The sequence below is a fragment of the Sphaerodactylus townsendi genome, linkage group LG06 (genome assembly GCF_021028975.2).
Source record: "Sphaerodactylus townsendi isolate TG3544 linkage group LG06, MPM_Stown_v2.3, whole genome shotgun sequence".
Classification (NCBI taxonomy): Eukaryota; Metazoa; Chordata; class Lepidosauria; order Squamata; family Sphaerodactylidae; genus Sphaerodactylus; species Sphaerodactylus townsendi.
The window spans coordinates 27492744-27510995 of NC_059430.1; the positions used below are offsets into that span (position 1 = coordinate 27492744).

Sequence of the window (18252 nt, forward strand, 5' to 3'; positions counted from 1 at the left end):
TTCTGGACATACAGCAAGATTCCAGGAAATACTTCAGTTTATGAAGAGCCAGTGTGACATAATGGTTAAGAGAAGGTGGAGTCTAATCTGGAGAACCAGGTTTGAATCTCCACTTCTCTACATGAGCAATGCGGTTTTATCTGGTGAACCAGATTTGTTTCCCCACTCCTACAGTCCCACTGGGTGATCTTGGGCTAGTCACAGTTCTTCAGAACTCTCTCAGCCCCATTTACCTCACAAAGTACCTGCTGTGGGGAATGGAAGGGAGTTTGTAAGCCCCTTTGAGTCTCCTTACAAGAGAAAGTAGGGGTATAAGGCCAAACTCCTCATCTTCAAGAAACGCTTTTGGCAGGAGATGAAGGGAATAAGCAAAGCACCTGCCATGAGGGATTACCTAAGAAACTATCCCTATGATGCAGTAGGGACTGGAAATGGCAGCGTCAAATGATGCAGCCACACTGAAAGAATTTTAAAAAGCGAGGTCAAAGAGTATAATTAGGTCAAAGAGATCATAGCTGCCAGGGGAGGGAGCTTTGCTTGTGAAAGATCCCAGGTTCAATCCCAGTATTTCCAGTTCTTAGAAAAAATAGATCAGGCTGTAGAGATCATGGTGCTGGGATGGTTGAGAATTTTGTGTTGATTTTATTGTTGTCAATCAATGTTGTAACTCACTCTGAGCCCATGTAGGGCAGGGTGGTTTATAAACTGAATAAATAAATGCTGAGCTAAATGGACTAATGGTCTGACTTCATATATATTTTTGAAACTTTCCCCTACAAGATTCTTCCAGATGAGCATTTGCAATTTTCAGTTATTGCTATGCAATAATTAGTGTCTTTAACAGATCAAACATGATATCAATGGTGATAAGAATAATCCTTAGGGTGCAATCCTAGGCACATCTACTTGGAAGTCCTGCTTCATTATGTGGGGCTCACTCCCAGGAAAGTATTCTTATAACTGCAACCCTGTGCTCTTAGAAGCAAACTTACTGTTAACAACATGCTATGAAAAACACAGCACTGACACAAGTCTTGCCCAGTGGGAAAATATGCTCTACAGAGAAGGTAATAGTGAAGAGGAGAATGTAGGTATTCATGTATTACTTGAATGGAGGACGTGGTAGAGAGCATCTATTATTGTTATTGTTCGTTTTAATATCCCACTCCTCTTTCAGGCTTGGGGCAGTATATGGAATGGTGGTAATGAAGCTTCAGAAAAGGTGAGGTGACCATTTCAGAGAGTAATGGAAATTTTTGGTGCTGTGTTGCTTATGGCAAATGTTGGGCTGCCAAACATGAATGCTTTGACACATGAACTGATCACCGTAATGAGGCAAAGAGAAGAATTTTCTTTGATATGGACTTGATTTAAATGCTTGAACGGTCAGTCAAAGGGGGACATTAGCTCACCATAGCTTATACTGCCTCTCCCTTTACAGTCACTTGACTGATGTAGATTTCCCAGGGAGATCTGTCCTTCAAGAAAGTTATAATAGGCATTCCGGCTTGAAATGTGAATGAAATGAACTGGATAAGGAAAGACAACAATAGTCTAAAGAAGCATCTGCCTTGGATATTGTCTCCTGGACTTTATTTCAAACATCAGCAGAGCCCTGTGCTGATTCAAAGAAAGCCAAACTAATCAAAGAAACTAAAAAAACAAATGTTCCTTGTTTACCTCTGCACTTCTTATGATCCCATTATCCTTTACAGATGAATCATTTTGCTTTTACCATGTGTTTCTTGTTTTATAGAAACAGATTGGGCTCCTCCAAATTCTTCACGAAGGCAAACTGAATCTGGGACTTGGGTCAGTTTTGCCAAGGAATGAAGTTTGCATCTAGTGGCTATTTAAAAAATAAATAAATTTACATATTCTAATTTTGACAAACATGAAACAAAGCAAGATACTAGTGGCTTATTTTCCCCCACCCTTCCAGAAAAATCCTATTGAGCCTCCACTATGATTTTGGAGATTTTTCTAGACATCTCATGCTCATGTGCAAGCCCGACTTTGCACACAAGAGGACTGTAAGCTTTCATTTTAGCAATTGTTCATTTTTGCAGTGGAAACATTTGCAACACTTTTCTAGGTTCTAACTGCAACTTTCCCCCCAGTTATTCCAGTTGGGATGCTGGTCTCGAGTGTCACTCACCCAGAGGCATATCTAGGGAAAATGTAGCTCGGTGCAAAATCTCAGTCCCCAGTCCCCCCGCCCCCCATATGGGTGGCTGCCCTCCCCCACCATGACCAAGCAACTTTTTTTGCACCAGGTCTTGAACTCAGTGTGTGGACCCAAGGCAGAGGAGGAGCTACAAGGGGACCAGGGGGTGCGTGTTGCACCGGGCAAATGCCTGGGGGCACGCAAAAAGTTCAGGTTTGTTGTTTGTATTTTTTTAGTGTTTTTTTCAGTTTTGGCCTGCAGGGGGCACAGATATTAGGCTAGCAGCACCAAAATTTCAGAGATTTTTCAAAAGACTCTCTTGATGATACCACCCAGGTTTGGTGAGGTTTGGTTCAGGGGGTCCAAAGTTATGGACTCCCAAAGGGGGTGTCCCCATCCCCCATTGTTTCCAATGGGAGCTAATAGGAGATGGGGGCTACACCTTTGAGGGTCCATATCTTTGGACCCCCTGAACCAAACTTCACCAAACCTGGGTAGTATTATTAGGAGAGTCTCCTAAAGATACCCTGAAATGTTGGTGCTTTTAGCCTAAGAACTGAGCCCCCTGCAGGCGAAAAACTGAAAAAACACTAAAAATACAAACAAAAACAAACGAAGGGGGGGGGGGCAGCGGCGCAAAACTCAGATTTTGCACTGGGCTTCATTTCCCCTAACTATGCCTCTGACCCAAGAAGGGGAATGGAAGGAAGGGGGGTATGGGTGTGATGTTATGCCCCCCACACAATTAAATGGCCATAAATGGCCCTGGGTGGTATGCCCCTGCCCTCACCTGTGTAACCTTCCCTGTCAAATTTCAGGAGAAGAAAAAGCATCCTATTTATCAGCAATTATTCTGTATTGCAAAGTAGGTACATAGTTGAGCTTGACAGTATAACAGTGAGCACAAGAGATATATACTAATCACTAATAGGTGCACATATGTATTTCTCTTCTCTTCCCTTTCCACAGTGTTTTTACCTCCTTGCATCAAGTTTTATCATGAAAGCTTCTGCGAGGAGGGACCCGTCATCCTCTACTCTGCAAAGGGTCTCAAGTGTTCATAAGGAAATCAGTATTTTCAAAAACAGCAATTAAGACAAGTTGTCAGACAGAAGTGCAGAACTTTGTGTGACTCAACATTTCCCATATTCTGTCCGCACAATAATTTGTCACCCTTGTGACTTTCTGCTTATCCTTTTTTCTGACTCAGAAGGCACTTCTTTCAATGCAGGGGAGGACACATGTATTTCACTCTTCAAATGTTCCTTACACATTAAAATTAGATGCTTCTGTCATTCTGTTCATAAAATCACCTCTTGATTGATGCTGCAGGTAGTGCTAAGTGCCTTTGTATTGTTCTTAGTTATGTCTTGTTGCATTCTGAAGTCTGTCGGGAAGGAACTGCTGAGAATTGCTGCTTTTTCAAATATACTTTGCTAGTTGACTGCTGTTGGATCCAAAGCTGCTCTAATAGAATGCCTCAACTTACATATTTTGCTGCTCCGTAATTTAACAATTTTTGCCTTTTGTCAGGTGCTTCCTGATTACAAGAAATTCCAGGGGCAGTGCTACAGGGTTTAGTCTTCTTTGCATGAGAATGTCATGACCCTAGCCTCAAACACTGACCAAGACTGAGCTTGGAGAGGAGGAATTCTCATCTTGCAACACAGACTGTTGGGGTTGGCATGAAACCCACAGATACTGATCCAGAAACCAAGAGCCAGTACTCTTAGGCAGAGGTGGGATCCAGCAGGTTCTCCCAGGTTCCCGAGAGCAGGTTACTAATTATTTGTGTGTGCTGAGAGGGGGTTACTAATTGGTGATTTTGCCACGTGATTTTTGCCTTAGTTATGCCAATCCTCTCAGCAGTAGCGCGCAGAACTTGAAGCAGTCTAGCAGGAGGTGCACCGGCATGCGTGGCAGCCTGTGCCTGTGTGCATTCATTTCCCGCCCAAGGACCGGTGCAGCGGCTGCGTCCTTGCCACAGCCCTGCCCAGGAATGCCCCGCCCCAGGAATGCCCGGCCATGCCCCCATCATGCCCTGCCCAGCCCCATTGGTGCTACGCCACAGTTTGAATCCCATCATCATGGGAACCTGTTACTAAAATTTTTGGATCCCACCTCTGCTCTTAGGATGCCAAAGCAGAACCTTCCAAGATCATGTTCCTACCCCTCTGATAAGAGTTAGCCCATTCTTTCTGAAGGTCTGAGTACTGCAAGTCCCTTCTTGCTGTAAATGTTAACAAACATGTCTAGAAACACCAAACTGTAAAGGAATGCAATGCTCCAAGCAAGGAGGCTACCATTCAAAGAGGAAGGTGAATCCTGGAACAGATATCTTGACATATTGGGGAGAGCTGAGAAAGACAGTAGAATGTAGTCAAGTCAACCTTTATTGGCATATCAGCATAAAGACAGACAAGGGGAAAAATAATACATAGTAGGATGTTTATAAGACTTACAGTGTAATCCTATGATGGGATGCCTGAGGTCTACATTTTCAGACCTTCCACTACAGTTATTCCAGTCTAAGCCCATTGGTCCATTCCACACAGCACAAAAAAGAAGTTTGTGGGACGTCTTAAAAATAGGCAGTTTCTGGGGGTGTTCCAGACAGCCAAGGTGTCAGAGAGGAAAACAGGCAATTTCCCTCCTGACCAGTTTGTTCTCTGGACAGTTTCACCCTCAGTTTGGGTCCAATATTTTGTGTGCAGCTGAAGGAATTCTCTCTGCCACCATTTGATAAAAGAAGCTCCAGGATGTTTGCTTTGCAGGTTCCAATCCTGGGTGCCTTTTCAGCCCAAATAGTACATAGTTGTATGCAATATAATCTATAGTTTTTTCTATTTTTAAATTTATTTTCGAGGAACTACCTTCTTAGCTATGCAGATACACAGATAAGAATCTTAGCTGCTCAGAAAATGGGTCTGCTGCCCATTGAAAAATATTGAGTTGACCTGCCCTCCACTCACCACAAGTTTTTCTGTTCTGTGCAGTAAGAAAAATCTAGTTCAGGCCTGAGTTTGGGACAGAGCTGCCTTCAACTACATTTGTAGAACTCTCCTGACACTGATGCAATGGAGAGATACCGCCGAGTGTCATCTGCATATTGATGACACTTGACTCCAAATCCCCTGATGACCTCACCCAGCAGCTTCTTGTAGATGATGAACAGTGTAGGGGACCAAGCCCTGGGGAACCACACAAGGGGGCTCTCAGGACAGCCCTCCAGTGCTGTCTTCTGGAACCAACCATGAAGGTAGGAGAAAAACCACTGTAACACAGTGCCCTCAACCCCATTCCCAAGAGCTGGTCCAAGAAAGTACCATGATATATGGCATCAAAAGCTGCTGAGAAATCAAGGAAAATCAACAGAGTAGTATCCCCCCCCCCCTCCCAGTAAAGGTCATCTGTCAAGTGAACAGCTAAATCAGTGGTTCTCAACCTTCCTAATGCCATGACTCTTTCATACAGTTCCTAATGTTGTGGTGACCCCCAACCCTAACATTTATCCATTTTACAGATGGAGAACACTGATGCAGAGAGTCTTAGGCGACCCCGTGAAAGGGTCGTTCGACCCCCAAAGGGGTCCCGACCCACAGGTTGAGAACCACTGAGCTAAACCATGACCTGTGCCCACTATACTGAGCAAATTGCAGTCTTTGCCAATTGCTCCATTGATCATTGTGGAGATAGGGAGCAGAATCAAATAATTCTTTTTTTTGGTCTAGCTTCATAACAGCCACTTTAAAGATAAGTCTAGTGCAAGTTCTCCTTCTTTAATAATGGTAAGTATATATACTGTAAGAAATGCATGCCTGGGGGTGAAGTTGTTTAAATGTAAAACGATGAGTCCAGCAAACACATCCTCCCTCTCTCCCCCTTTCCCCCCCTCTCTCGTATACTTGAATACTGATTTGCTGAAATCTTCAGGTAATGTGTACCAGTTTGATTATTCTTCCTACATTAATTATCTCATTTGATATGCTTAGAATCTGCCATTGCTAGTCACCCATTTTCATTAAAAAAAAAATTCAAATCTCAATGATCAGTCTTTGGTTTATGTTCCCGCTTACCTTGATGAGGACGTGGGCTCTGTGATCTGCCTTTGCATTCGGGCATGTCTTATTAAATGCTCTTTCAGGGCATTCTGGACTTCAGCTGGAATATCCGGCGATGTGTGGCTAATTTTCATTGCTGCCTCCATGGTCTTTGTTGGGGGCTTTTCGTTTTGTTTAATAATTTCCTTTTCCTTTTTCTCTTTCTCGTTAGTTTCCAAAACCTCTGCGGGAGCACTAGAGGTGCTCTGAGGGATGGTGGTGGGATTTGAACACATCGGCTTGCTCCTCCAGCATGGCCAGCACAACTTCCAGAAGACGAACAGGGAGACGAGCAGCAAGGCGAGCCCGCAGAAGCTGACGACGACTGCCAACAGGCTGACCGAGATGTCTGCAAATAACGAGAAGGCAAAAGGGGATTCATCAAGACAGCTTTAATTGGTTTAATTGCTGGATTAATCCAAACTGCAATTGGGGTAATCGGTAAATTAATCACTTTCCAGTTCTATCCCTTTGCCGGCTTACTGAAAAGTCAGTTCCAGTGAATTCAATGGAATGCATTTCTGTATAGGTGAGTGGAGATGCAACCTGTCCGGGGAACAATTTTGGTCCAGTAGAACAGAAGATTCAGGTAATGTGTGATTATTGTTTCAGCTATTTTAGTTCTGGAATGTTACTCAGAATGCTATTCATGAGAAGATGAGCTGTGGCTCAGCAGCAAAGCCAGTGTTTAAATGGGGGATGTCCCAGGTTTAATCTATAGCATCTCCAGTAAAAGGATCAAAGGGACCAGAAGGTGGGAAAGTTGTTCTTTTGGCCTGAGCCCCTGGAGAGATGCTGTTGGTCACAGTAGACCACACTGGGTTAGAATGATCCATTGAGCATACAACTCAGTACAGTGCAGCTTCACAAGGGCCTTTTCTACCAACAATGGTGACTGGACCAGTGTTTTAATTTAGACTATTGCACAGTACCTGATGTTGTAAATAACAAATAGATAAGTTTTTGCAAGAAATCATGTCATCCATAGAACAGGGTGTGATGAGGTTGCAAATAGGGATGGAAATGGTTAAACAAATTAGGTAGATTAAATCCTCACATCACATCTCCAAGGCATGATTGACTTTTGTATCTCGTGTTACATCTCAATTACAAATGCACGTCAGCTAAATCAGTTTTCACATTCAGATATTGGTTATCCACATTATGATATCCAAGTACAGAAAATCAGTTGCTTACTTGGACACATCTAGGACTCATTGATAGGGGGTCTTGCACACACTAGTGTACTGTCTCCCTCATCCCAAATATTTTTGTAGTATTTCCAAAAGTTGTTTGAACCAAAGTAAGGTGTTTTCCCCTGCCTGATTAACCAGCATTCAGCCTTTTCTCTGTCTTGTGGCCTATAACTTGAATGGTCCATGGTGAACAAATTTATGCAGCGTGTGCAGTATATGGCAAATAATGTATGGCACCTACTAGAATTATACAGACAATGTGTCTTTGTTTTCCTTTTAGTATCCAAGTGAGTCTAATGCTGCTAGACACTCCTAATCAAATCAGAGTGCCAGGGATCCTATAGCCCATTTCCAATGGTAGAAGAAGAAGAAGAGTTTGGAGATATATCCCCCCTTTCTCTCATGTAGGAGACTTAAAGGGGCTTACAATCTCCTTGCCCTTCCCCCCTCACAACAAACACCCTGTGAGGTGGGTGGGGCTGAGAGAGCTCCAAAAAGCTGTGACTAGCCCAAGGTCACCCAGCTGGCGTGTGTGGGAGTGTACAGGCTAATCTGAATTCCCCAGATAAGCCTCCACAGCTCAGGTGGCAGAGCTGGGAATCAAACCCGGTTCCTCCAGATTAGATACATGAGCTCTTAACCTCCTACGCCACTGCTGCTCTTAGGGGTACTTCCACTGGTGGAAGGAAAGTAAGTTGTGTCAATTCTTCCTCCACTTACAGACGATCACTTTGCTGTTCATGAGCGTCAGAAACAGAATTTTGAATGGGTTCCTTGGGGTTTCAGTGGGACAGGGAGGAAATCAAGCTCAGTTCCATGAGCTCTTCCCCACTCTCACTTTTCAAAGGATTAAAGTGAATATAAGGTTAGCCACTCCTGCAGGTGAAATCTCATAATTTACCGACTTTCCATCACTCTAGTCCTTTTAATGTGCACATGGAGGGACTGACTGCTCTCCCACTTGATTCCCTTCTATGCTTATTCTTTTAAATTGTGCTTCTTTTTGTTTGCCCAGCTGACGCATTTGTTTATTCCCGTGTTTAGGTTTACAAATAATTAGCTAGATTGGGTCAAGTTGACTTTTATTTCCGATTGCGCCACTCAATGCATTTCAAAAGCACAGCAATTTGTAGAAATAAAATTCCTCGTTCTTTTGTGAAGACTTGGTGGACCACAGTACAACAGTTTTCACAATGCACTCAAAATGTTTACTGCTGATGCAAAAAAGAAGAAGTTGGTTAATTTTAGCCCAGCAGGCAGCAGCTCCCACGTAAACTGAGCAACCAACAGCAACTTTTCAACTTCAATACAATCACGCAGCGCATGAAAAAAAATATTCTACAGACCGATTATCTTTAAAAGGGCTGTTGTCACCTGTGCTCAGGACTAGTTCTATGATGAAATAAGGTGAAGTGATGGCATCAGGTGGCATATGAGGGGGAGTAGCCGCTGCTGCCATTTCTGGGTTATCTCTTCCTCACCCCTCACTCTCCAACCAGCGTGATTTAATGATTAACAGTGGCAGAATCTAATCTGGAGAGCTGGCTTGGATTCCCCATGCCTCCCCATAAACTTGCTGAGTGACCTTGGGCCAGTCACAGTTCTCTCAGAACTCTCTCAGCCCCACTGTCTCACACGTTTCCTGTGGGGAGAGGACGGGAAGGTGGCTGTTAATCACTTTGAAACTCCTTATGGAAAAGGAAAGCTGGGTATACAAACCAAATCCATTCAGGAGTCAGAACACCTAACAATCCATCCTACCCTTCTTGTTCAGTGCACACATGCTCAGTAGACGCTTCTCAAAGGCTTTTGAGGTATGGAAGCTACGTGAGAAGCAAGGAGGGAAAGTTAATTATCTCCCCCAGCTATTGAGAAAGAGTGGCGAGGGAGATGTCGGCCTCCATCAACCCCACAACCCCCCCCCCCGCCCACTGCAGTGCTTATAAAATAGTTCAAAAGATGAGTTGTTGACATTAGTGTAGATTTTTCAATGCTTAATATATTCCTCTACGTGAATGCATCAGCATGTTGAAGAGATCCCATGTGGTTGAAGCCCACACTGTTTAGAAACCAATGAGATATTAATCAGTCAGCTGAAATTGTGAATTAATGTGGACTTTTGGCCACTGGGTCAATGCCTTCTCAATATCCTTTCCAAGTGAACAGTTCATGCCAACAATGCCCATATACAAGCACCCTCAGTCGTTGGCCCAACTCTCTGAGGCGGCTTGTGTAAAAAAGTGCAAAACTCTCCTTTGTTTTTAGGCTTTAAAGGGCATGTAAGAAAAGCTCCTTTCTGGCTTTTTACAAAAAGCTATTTTTTTATTCTAAAAAAGTAGTATAAGAGTAGTTTGGGCTATTTCTGTTATATGGTTTGTAAAAACAGTATAATATTTATTTATTTTCATCTATTTTTGTGCTTATATCCTGCCAATTCCCCAGAGGGCTCGAGGCGACTTACAATCAAATATGGCTACTGAGGCTCAATGCTGAGGTGAGAGGACTCATTCTGCAGTGTGCCCACTCCCCTTTTCCAATTAGGCTGCTGCTAAGAGGTGTGAGGAGAGAGAGGGAGACCCTGGGCCTCAGAGGAGAGTCACAGCCCTTAGTAAGGCAGAATCTGCAGCCGTTAGTCAGGTGAGACGATGGCGAGTCTTCAGTGATTCCTAGCATTACTATCTTTTCCAGTGACTACAGTACCTTCTGTTTAGTCAATTTAGCTTCTAGCAGCATAATTACCAGATAAAACTTTTCTTGGGCTGTACTTTATTAAGCGATGAAGGAGTGTTACATGAGTTCGGTGTTTCCTGTGTTAAAATTATGCTGTAGTTTTAAAAAATGTCTAGGAAAAGGCTAGTCTGAAAAACTTTCTCCTTGGGTTGGGTTTTTATGTAGTCAGATGGGTTGTGGAAATACTCAAATGTTATAAATAGATTAAATAATGTAAAAAAAAAACCCTATTAATTAATCATTCATGGAGGCCAACATAATTTATTCTATTATTTAAAAGAGCTATTGATTACAGAAATACACATGAAAAATAGATATAGACATTTTTGTACATTTCTTGTTGTAATTCCCCCCTCCCCCAACAAATGTAGATCCAGTTCTGGTGTTGCTGTAGGATATGAAGCAAAAATGTGATAGTAAAAAAGGGAACAAAATGATAATTTTATTTTATTTTTCTCAAAGTAAAATGAGTTTTAGTACATTTCATCTGCATTCAAAAGCTTGGGGGTCAGCTGTTTAGCATATTTAGTAGTACTGCTAAACTTACTGGGGCCTATGGGGATTCTGTTCTTCTGACAGACAGGCCATTACCCTCAGCAAAAAGTCATGTAATTACCGGGACAAGAAAAGTGTAAACGTACTTTGGTGTTAAGAACGACTCCTTCTGACTGAACACTATAATTACTGCAGTTCAATCAGCATTAGTCAGGAGTTCTGAGGACACCTTTTGCATTTCAGCCTTTTGGATACACGAGTGCTTTTGGAAACTCAGATCAATTTGACTGTTTTATATTTGCCTTCCTTATTTCATGTCAGTTAACTGTGGAAACCTTTCTGAGAGGCAGGTTTTAATTAGTGGCATTGGGCTTTTGGTGCCTCTGAGTGTAAACATGGTTGACAATTATCATTGGATTGCTCCACTCTGAAGTGGAGAAAAATGTATGCATGTAAATAACAATTTGCTCCCTTCTCATGAAGGTTTAAAAACCGATTTTGTCAGTGAAAGGGGCATTTTGCAGTGTCCAGCTGTAGAAAAGAACTACGTGATGGATAAAATTGTACAGTGAAGGGTCTTTAGTGATGGTGGACCTGTTACTAGTGACATCCTGTAACAGACTATGTAAGCAGAGGGTCATATAAGAATGAACATCATACAGGAAAAAGTCATATTAAAGCCACCCCACTACTATTAATTTCATTACCCAAGCAAAGTAAACATTCAGAACGTGCAAGCAGCTATTAATATCTCAAACGATGCCTCACATACTTCAGAAATCTATTCTGTTTATAGATATGTAGTTCTTTTCAAACATGAATAAAAGTAGTCTTGATGAACTTTAAGTGGCATTGATTTGTAGGAGGGTGACAACTTGCACAGAAATGCATGCCACTTCAAAAGAAAATGCTAAAAGGTTCTTGTTTTACACCAGGGAACGCTTATCTATGACTCAAGGTTCACATATGGTTCCCCTCTAAGTGCAATTAATAAAGAAGGCTAATATAACAGAGAACCAACCTTTCCTCTTTACTCATTCCTTGCAAGGCTGTGAAGGACGCACGAGAAAGGCAGCAGGAAAAGTAACTGAGGTGATCATCTCAGTTTCAAAGGAAGAACAGGAATCACCCAGTCACCCAGCAGGAATGTAGGAGTGCGGAAACACATCTGGTTCAACAGATAAGCCTCTGCCGCTCAGGTAGAGGAGTGGGGAATCATGGGCTCTATGATTTTATACCCAACTGAAGTCCCTCTCCTCTCCAAAGCACATTCATCTCAAGTCCACCCCCAAAATCTCTAGGTATTTCTCAAAGTGGAGGCAGCAGTCTTATTCCCACCCCCATGTCCACCTATGCTAGGAAAAGTTAAGGGCAGCAGGAAGACCCAACATGAGAGGAATTGACTCCATCAAGGAAGCCAAGGCCTTCAGTTTGAAAGACCTGAGTTTTATGCTGTGGCGGAGCTACAAGGGGATGGGGGGGTGCGCAGTGCACTGGGCACATGCCTGTGGGCGGAAAATTGCCCCAGGCCCCTCCCTCTCCCCCCTCCCCACACTTAGTTCCTTTCCTTTTCCTAGAACTTTTTCAGGCTGAAAAAAAGGCCTGTTCGCAGTACAGGCTAAAAACGACTTGAGGAACTACAGTTCCCAGGAGACCTTGGGGCTCACAAGGTCTCCTGGGAAGTATAGTTCCTATCAGACCGTTTTGAAGCCTGAACTGTGAATAGCCAGAAAATATAAACTGTGCACTGGGGAGGGGGAATATAGACTGCGCACCGGGCGCAGTTTGGCCCAGCTACGCCTCTGGTTTTATGGATACCGCAGACCACAAAAAGACAAGTCAAGGTTTTCTCTCTCTCCCCAGAAGCTAAAATGACTAAACTAAGGTTGCTGTACTTTGGTCACATTACGAGAGGGCAACAGTCACTGGAAAAGACAATAATGCAAGACCTGAGCAAGGCTGTTGATGGTAGGACATTTTGGAGGTTATTAATTCACTGGGTTGCCATGAGTCAAAAGTAATTTGGTGGCAATTAACATGGTCATTTATTTCAATGCTTCTTGACACAAACACAGAAGCAAATAAAATATATACGCAGAGACACTCATCTTTACACACCCAATGACTATTTGCATAGGAGATGGGGAAATGTACCAGAGTCCCCAAATGTAGTTATACAAGTTTTAAAGATGTATGATATATGTACCCATTTGTATAACTGCCTATCTCCTACAATAAAGCTTGCTGTAGATGCAACAAGCACATCGAGCCCTTCGGGGATGAGGCGGCCTATAAATTTAATAAACAAACAAACAAACAAACAAACAAACAAATAAAATTTGCCTTTAAAAGTGTGTGGCAACCTTAATAATCAAATTGGCACCCCACTGTTATTCCAAAAAATCTCCAGGTGGCTGACGCCCTTCCATTTAAGTGGTCATTACAATCAATTCCTTGTAGCTTTAAAAGTAGAACAAGTTAGATCAATACAAATTCATGGGTAAAGAAAAGTATTTAGAAGCTGAAAAAGACCCAGATGACCACTGTGTCTTTGGAGACCTTGCTGTGGGTGCTCCCACCTTCTGAGATTAGGCAGGTGGCTATGCTGATGGCACCAAAACTTTGGAACTCTCTCCCAAGGGAGATTTGTCTATTCCCTTCTGGACCATCTTCCACAAGTAGGTAAAGACTTTTTAGTTTTCTTTAGATTTCCCTCAATGATCCTTCCTTCCTGCCCGTTGATTTAATTGTTGTTTTAATGTATTTAAATGTATTCTTGCTCTAGTTTTAATGGTCTGTTGTTATTTTTGGTTGGTTTTAACGGTTTTTAAATTTCATTTTATTATATTTTTACTTTGTTATCTGCCTCTGTGAGGGCAGAAAGGCAGGAAATAAATTTTGTTAAAGAAGTAAATAAAAATGCCCAAGCAAGTGAAAGAGACTGGGTTGCCAACATCCAGGTAAGGCCTGGAGATCTCCCAAAATTTCAACTGATTTCCAGATGATGTAGGTCAGTTCTCCTGGAAAAAATGGCTGCTATGGAGGGTACCATTATGCCTTGCTGAGGTCCCTCCCCTTCCCAAACTCCATTCATCCTGGACCCCACCCCTAAAATCTCCAGGAATTTCCTAACCTGGAGTTGGCAACTCTAGAAGGGGAAGTCTTCCTGGTTTCATGAAGGATCTTTTGGGGAAGGGGGACTGAGTCATTTCACACTTTTATGCTTCTTTCATCCACAAAAATTCCCAGCGTCACTGAGTGGCTTGAGTGCTGGGAATAATCTCTGGTATAATTTTTTGTAACTTGGTGCAGGAGTCCAAGCTTTAGAGGAGAGTTTTGGTTCCTTGTAATTTTCTGAACCTTTATGGAATAAATCTTTTCCCTTGGGGACTGCCCAGCCTAAAACTAAAAAGTCTTTATTTGCTTGTGGAAGATGGCAAAAGGAGGGGATGGATAAATCTCCCTGGGGAGCTGGTCTCAAAGTTTTGGTGACATCACAGAGAAGGCCTTTTCCCCATTTGCCAACTTGCTTAATCTCAGAAGGAGAAGGGACTTGAAACAGGGTATCCAATTATGACTATAAGGATCAGATACATTCAGGATGGGGAAGGTGGCCCTTATTGTCTATACACTTTTAAAAGCATATTATATTTGTTATTTTTACTTATCTTCACAATAACAACACATTGTGAGGCTGAGAGGGAGAATTAGCAGCTGAAATGGACCAGAAGATTGGACTTCACAACCAAGCCCAATTGTCCAACCCTTACCATAGCTTTCATCCTGTGGTCTGGATATAATAACAAAAATATTTTCATGGATAAGCTTACTTGTCTCAGTAAATCTCTGATAATGAAACACCAAACAGATCAACAGTAAAAAAATTAAAAAATGGACTGATAACCCCACCTGCAATAAAATGCACTCAACCACACCTTTGCATAGCAAGTTCCACCCAAACGCTTAATGACTGGTTCCCCACCCTGGGACATGGACAATATACCCCACTAAACTTTCCCTTATCACTAGACACAGTGTGAAACAGACTTTTCTCTGTGATACACCTCTGAAGATGCCAGCCACAGATGCAGGCGAAAGGAACAAGATCCACCAAACCACGGCCACACAGCCCGGAAAACCCACCAGAACCAGTTAAAAAATACCTTAGCAGATAGAACCAGGATTAATTTAGGCTTAATTTAGGCTAAAAGGCTAAAAGGCTAAATTTAGGCTAAAAGGCTTAATTTAGAAGTAAGTCTTACATTATCAATTGAAGCTTTCTCCCAGAAAAGAGTACTTAGGACTGCAAGCCAGTGTTGCTTACACACCATTATTAATTTATTTGTTGCCACAATTTCTCCTTTAAAAGGACTTATTTGCATTCTCTCCCCAGTACAGTCATGAAATGGTACCTCCATGTTCAGAGGCAGTCTGTCCTGGAATGTCAGTGTTGGGGCTAAACGCAAAGGTAAGCCATCCCCTTCAAGTCCTACTTTTGAGAGCCCAGAAGTACCTAGCTAGGTATGCTGGGAAGGAAAATTCTGGACTAGATAGATCATAGGCTAATAAAATGTTATTTCAGCAGCAGCTTCCCAAGTCTACAACCCGCTTTGTCAAACAAATGATCCATCAAAGCAAACCTTATAAAATGCTATTCAACCTCCATTCCTTTCCCACTCATAGGATGAAGACCCTCTTCTCCATATCCATCTGTCTTTTTACAGGAACATTTATTTCCCTTCTGCAGCAACAGGTACTTAAAACTGTTCTCTTTTCACCTGTTGCTTTCTTTGTAAGTGTGCATGGAAACGGTGCGTCAGTTCCAGCTATTCACAAGATGTCTGAACCAAAGGGCAGAGGCAGAGAGAGATGTACAACCTTTAAAACACTCTTTTAAAAAGGTAAATGTAATATTGTTCCAAACATTTCAGATTTTACAATGCCCAAGCCAATGTTAGCAGGCCTTAGAGTTGTCTTGGAACAATAAAAATCCTCCCTTCCGTAGGCAAATAGAGAAGAATCTGCCACCCTTCCATCATTTTTCTTCTTTTGAGAAAAACCCAAAATATCAATGCAGAAAATACAAAGAAATTCTCCTTCAAAACAGACTGTGATTCTAGGTTTAGTGCTCATTAATACAGGATTGTTGCAAAAGTGGGAGACCTTGGGCAGATAGTGAATGTCTCCTATTCTTAAATGCCTTGGACAATATGCTAGTGGTGTTGGTGCCTTCGAAGGAAAAGTGTGTGTGTTGGAGGTGAAGGGGGGAAGCAGATTATAAAACACACTCTTGTGTCCTGAGGTTAAATTCTGCAAAGGAGGAAAGCAATATTTTTTAAAAAGCCTCTAAAGATGCACCCATAAATGCACTTCTCCGATTACAGCACCTAACTTTTAAATACCTCTCCTTTTGATAGAGGCAGGGGGCAGCAGGAAAGACATTTAACTTCCCCCAGCACCCAGCTTCACCTGTTGCATTTCTTCCCGCTGCACAGAGTGCAAGGTGATTTTGAGCAGGTTTGAGCCCCAGTCCCTCTTGAGAATCAGCCACAGGTTCATGGAATACCAGACCCCTTTATTTGATTCTGGAGCAGAAACTGATCTTTCTCCCAGCTGGGGGTGGGGGGACAGTAGAAAGACTGTGGACACTAAAGGGCTTTTTAAAAAAAGAAAGAAAGTCTGGAGTTTGTATTCTTTTTATAAGAAGGGGATTAGCGACCTTAAACCCCAAACTTTGGACGCTCGAGTTGATTCTCCCCATTGCCTTCCCCATCTTCCTTCACCCCAGACAGGAATAAAGGAAGCAAAATTCTCTTGCGCTCAGCAGGACTGCTTTGGATCGCCCTGCCCGTCCTTTAGGTGCCCCCACACGCGTGTTTTTTCTCCCCCACCCCCCACACCACCGGAGCTCCCCGACGGTTTGCACTTCGCGCTCCGACCAGCCACAACAACCCCCCTGTGGGAAAGGTCGCCTTCCACCTCCGCGCCCCCGCCTGACCCCAAGACGCCGGCGCTGCAAAAGGCTTTCCTTCCCTGGCTGTGCGAGCGCAGGAAGCCAGAGAAAAGTTCCACTTTCCCGCCGCCCACTCAGCCGGGCTGTCGCGGCGGCGGCGGCGGCGGCGAGGGGAAGGGAGCCTCCCTGCCACCCCCACGCCCCCCATCTGGGCCTCCCTCCCCTCTTGGGAAGCCAAGCAGGGAGGCCGGGAGACCCGCGCAGGGCAGGCAGGACGCGAGAGCCAGCCAGCCAGGCGGCGAGCGGAGGAGGAGGACGCTATACCTTGGTTGGTGGTCTCCAGCGGGAAGATGCCGGAGCACTTCTCCAGCTCCACTTGGCCTCCCAGGCACAGCTCGGAGATGATCTGCAGCGCCTTGTGGCACAAGCTGCCCATCCCGTTCTCCTTGGCGAAACTCATCGTTGCCCGGCTTCCTGGACGGAGGGGCTCCTCCGGCCTCTTCGCCTTCTCGCCACCCCCCTTCTCCAACTAAGTCATCGCTTTCCGGGGGGGAAGGAGGCCCGCTTCTTCACCGGTGGTCTTCGCAGGCATGGTGGAGAAGACCCCCCACCCCCCGCTTTTAAATCGTCGGCAGCCGAAGGAAGGGACGGGGAAGTGAGAGGAGCGCGGAGATGCCCGCCAAGTCGGAGAGGCGAGAACAGTCCCGCTGCCACGTTGCCGGCGAGCCAAGATGCACATCGGAAGAACCAGGATGGATGATCGGGAGGGGGCAGGGGAAAAAGCCCCCCTCCCCCTCCAACCCAACTTCCCCTAGCAACGCCTTTGGTGCCTCGGAGACATCGGCGGGCGCTTGGGCGAGCAGAGGGCTTGGGCGACCTACAGGGGACCAGGCGGCGGAGGGCTGGGCGCCCCGGCCAGGCGAATGAGCCGCCCAGGCTCCGCTCTCGCTTTCGGGAACGGAGGGAGGAGTCGCGGGATTCAGGGGAGGTGGGCTGGGGGGGGGGGGGGCGTTGTTGTCGGGAAGTTGTTCGCAAAGAGCAGGCGCAAACGGCGAAGGAGCCCGCGCGGCAACTTGCCACAACAGGTGGAAGGAGGGCTGCGACGGGGAGTAAGGAGACGCCGGGCTCTGGCTTGAACTCGGCGCCTGTCTCTTTAAGAAAGAGGAAGCTCAACAGGTCCTTCTCTCCACGCTCGCACAACTAAAGGTCTGCCAGCCGGGAAGGCAATGCATCCCCTCTGCCTTTATCCCGCGCGGTGTAGTGGTGAACCTGGTTTGATTCCTCACTCCGACGCTTGAGTGGCAAACTAATCTGGTGAACTGGATTGGTTTCCCCGCTCGTCCGCATGAAGCCTGCTGGGTGCCCTTGGGCTACTCACAGTTCTCTCAGGACTCTCTCAGCCCCACCTGTCTCACGAGGTGTCTGTTGTGGGGAGGGGAAGGGAAAGTGCTTGTACGCCCCTTTAAGACTCTGTAGGGTTCAGAATAAATCCAAACTACTCCTCTTACATTGGGATTCATACAGGCCATGGATCTGGTGGGCTAGCAACAGGTTCAGAAAATATTCAGCCAGCCGAATTTATGAGATGCTGTCATTCGCTGCTACAGGATC

The 18252-nt window shown here is 44.5% G+C and overlaps 1 protein-coding gene across 1 annotated transcript in view; it reads right to left on the minus strand.

Annotated features, from left to right (window-relative positions):
- SYT10 (synaptotagmin 10) overlaps window positions 1-17623 on the minus strand; it is a 47472-nt gene extending 29849 nt beyond the window's left edge. Inside the window, exons 1-2 of the mRNA XM_048501519.1 lie at window positions 16966-17623; window positions 6244-6616 (exon numbers count right to left, since the gene is read on the minus strand). Coding sequence (XP_048357476.1) covers window positions 6244-6616; window positions 16966-17101 — 509 coding nt within the window. The 5' untranslated portion in view covers window positions 17102-17623. The remainder of the gene's footprint in view (window positions 1-6243; window positions 6617-16965) is intronic.
- Between the last annotated feature and the right edge of the window lie 629 nt (window positions 17624-18252).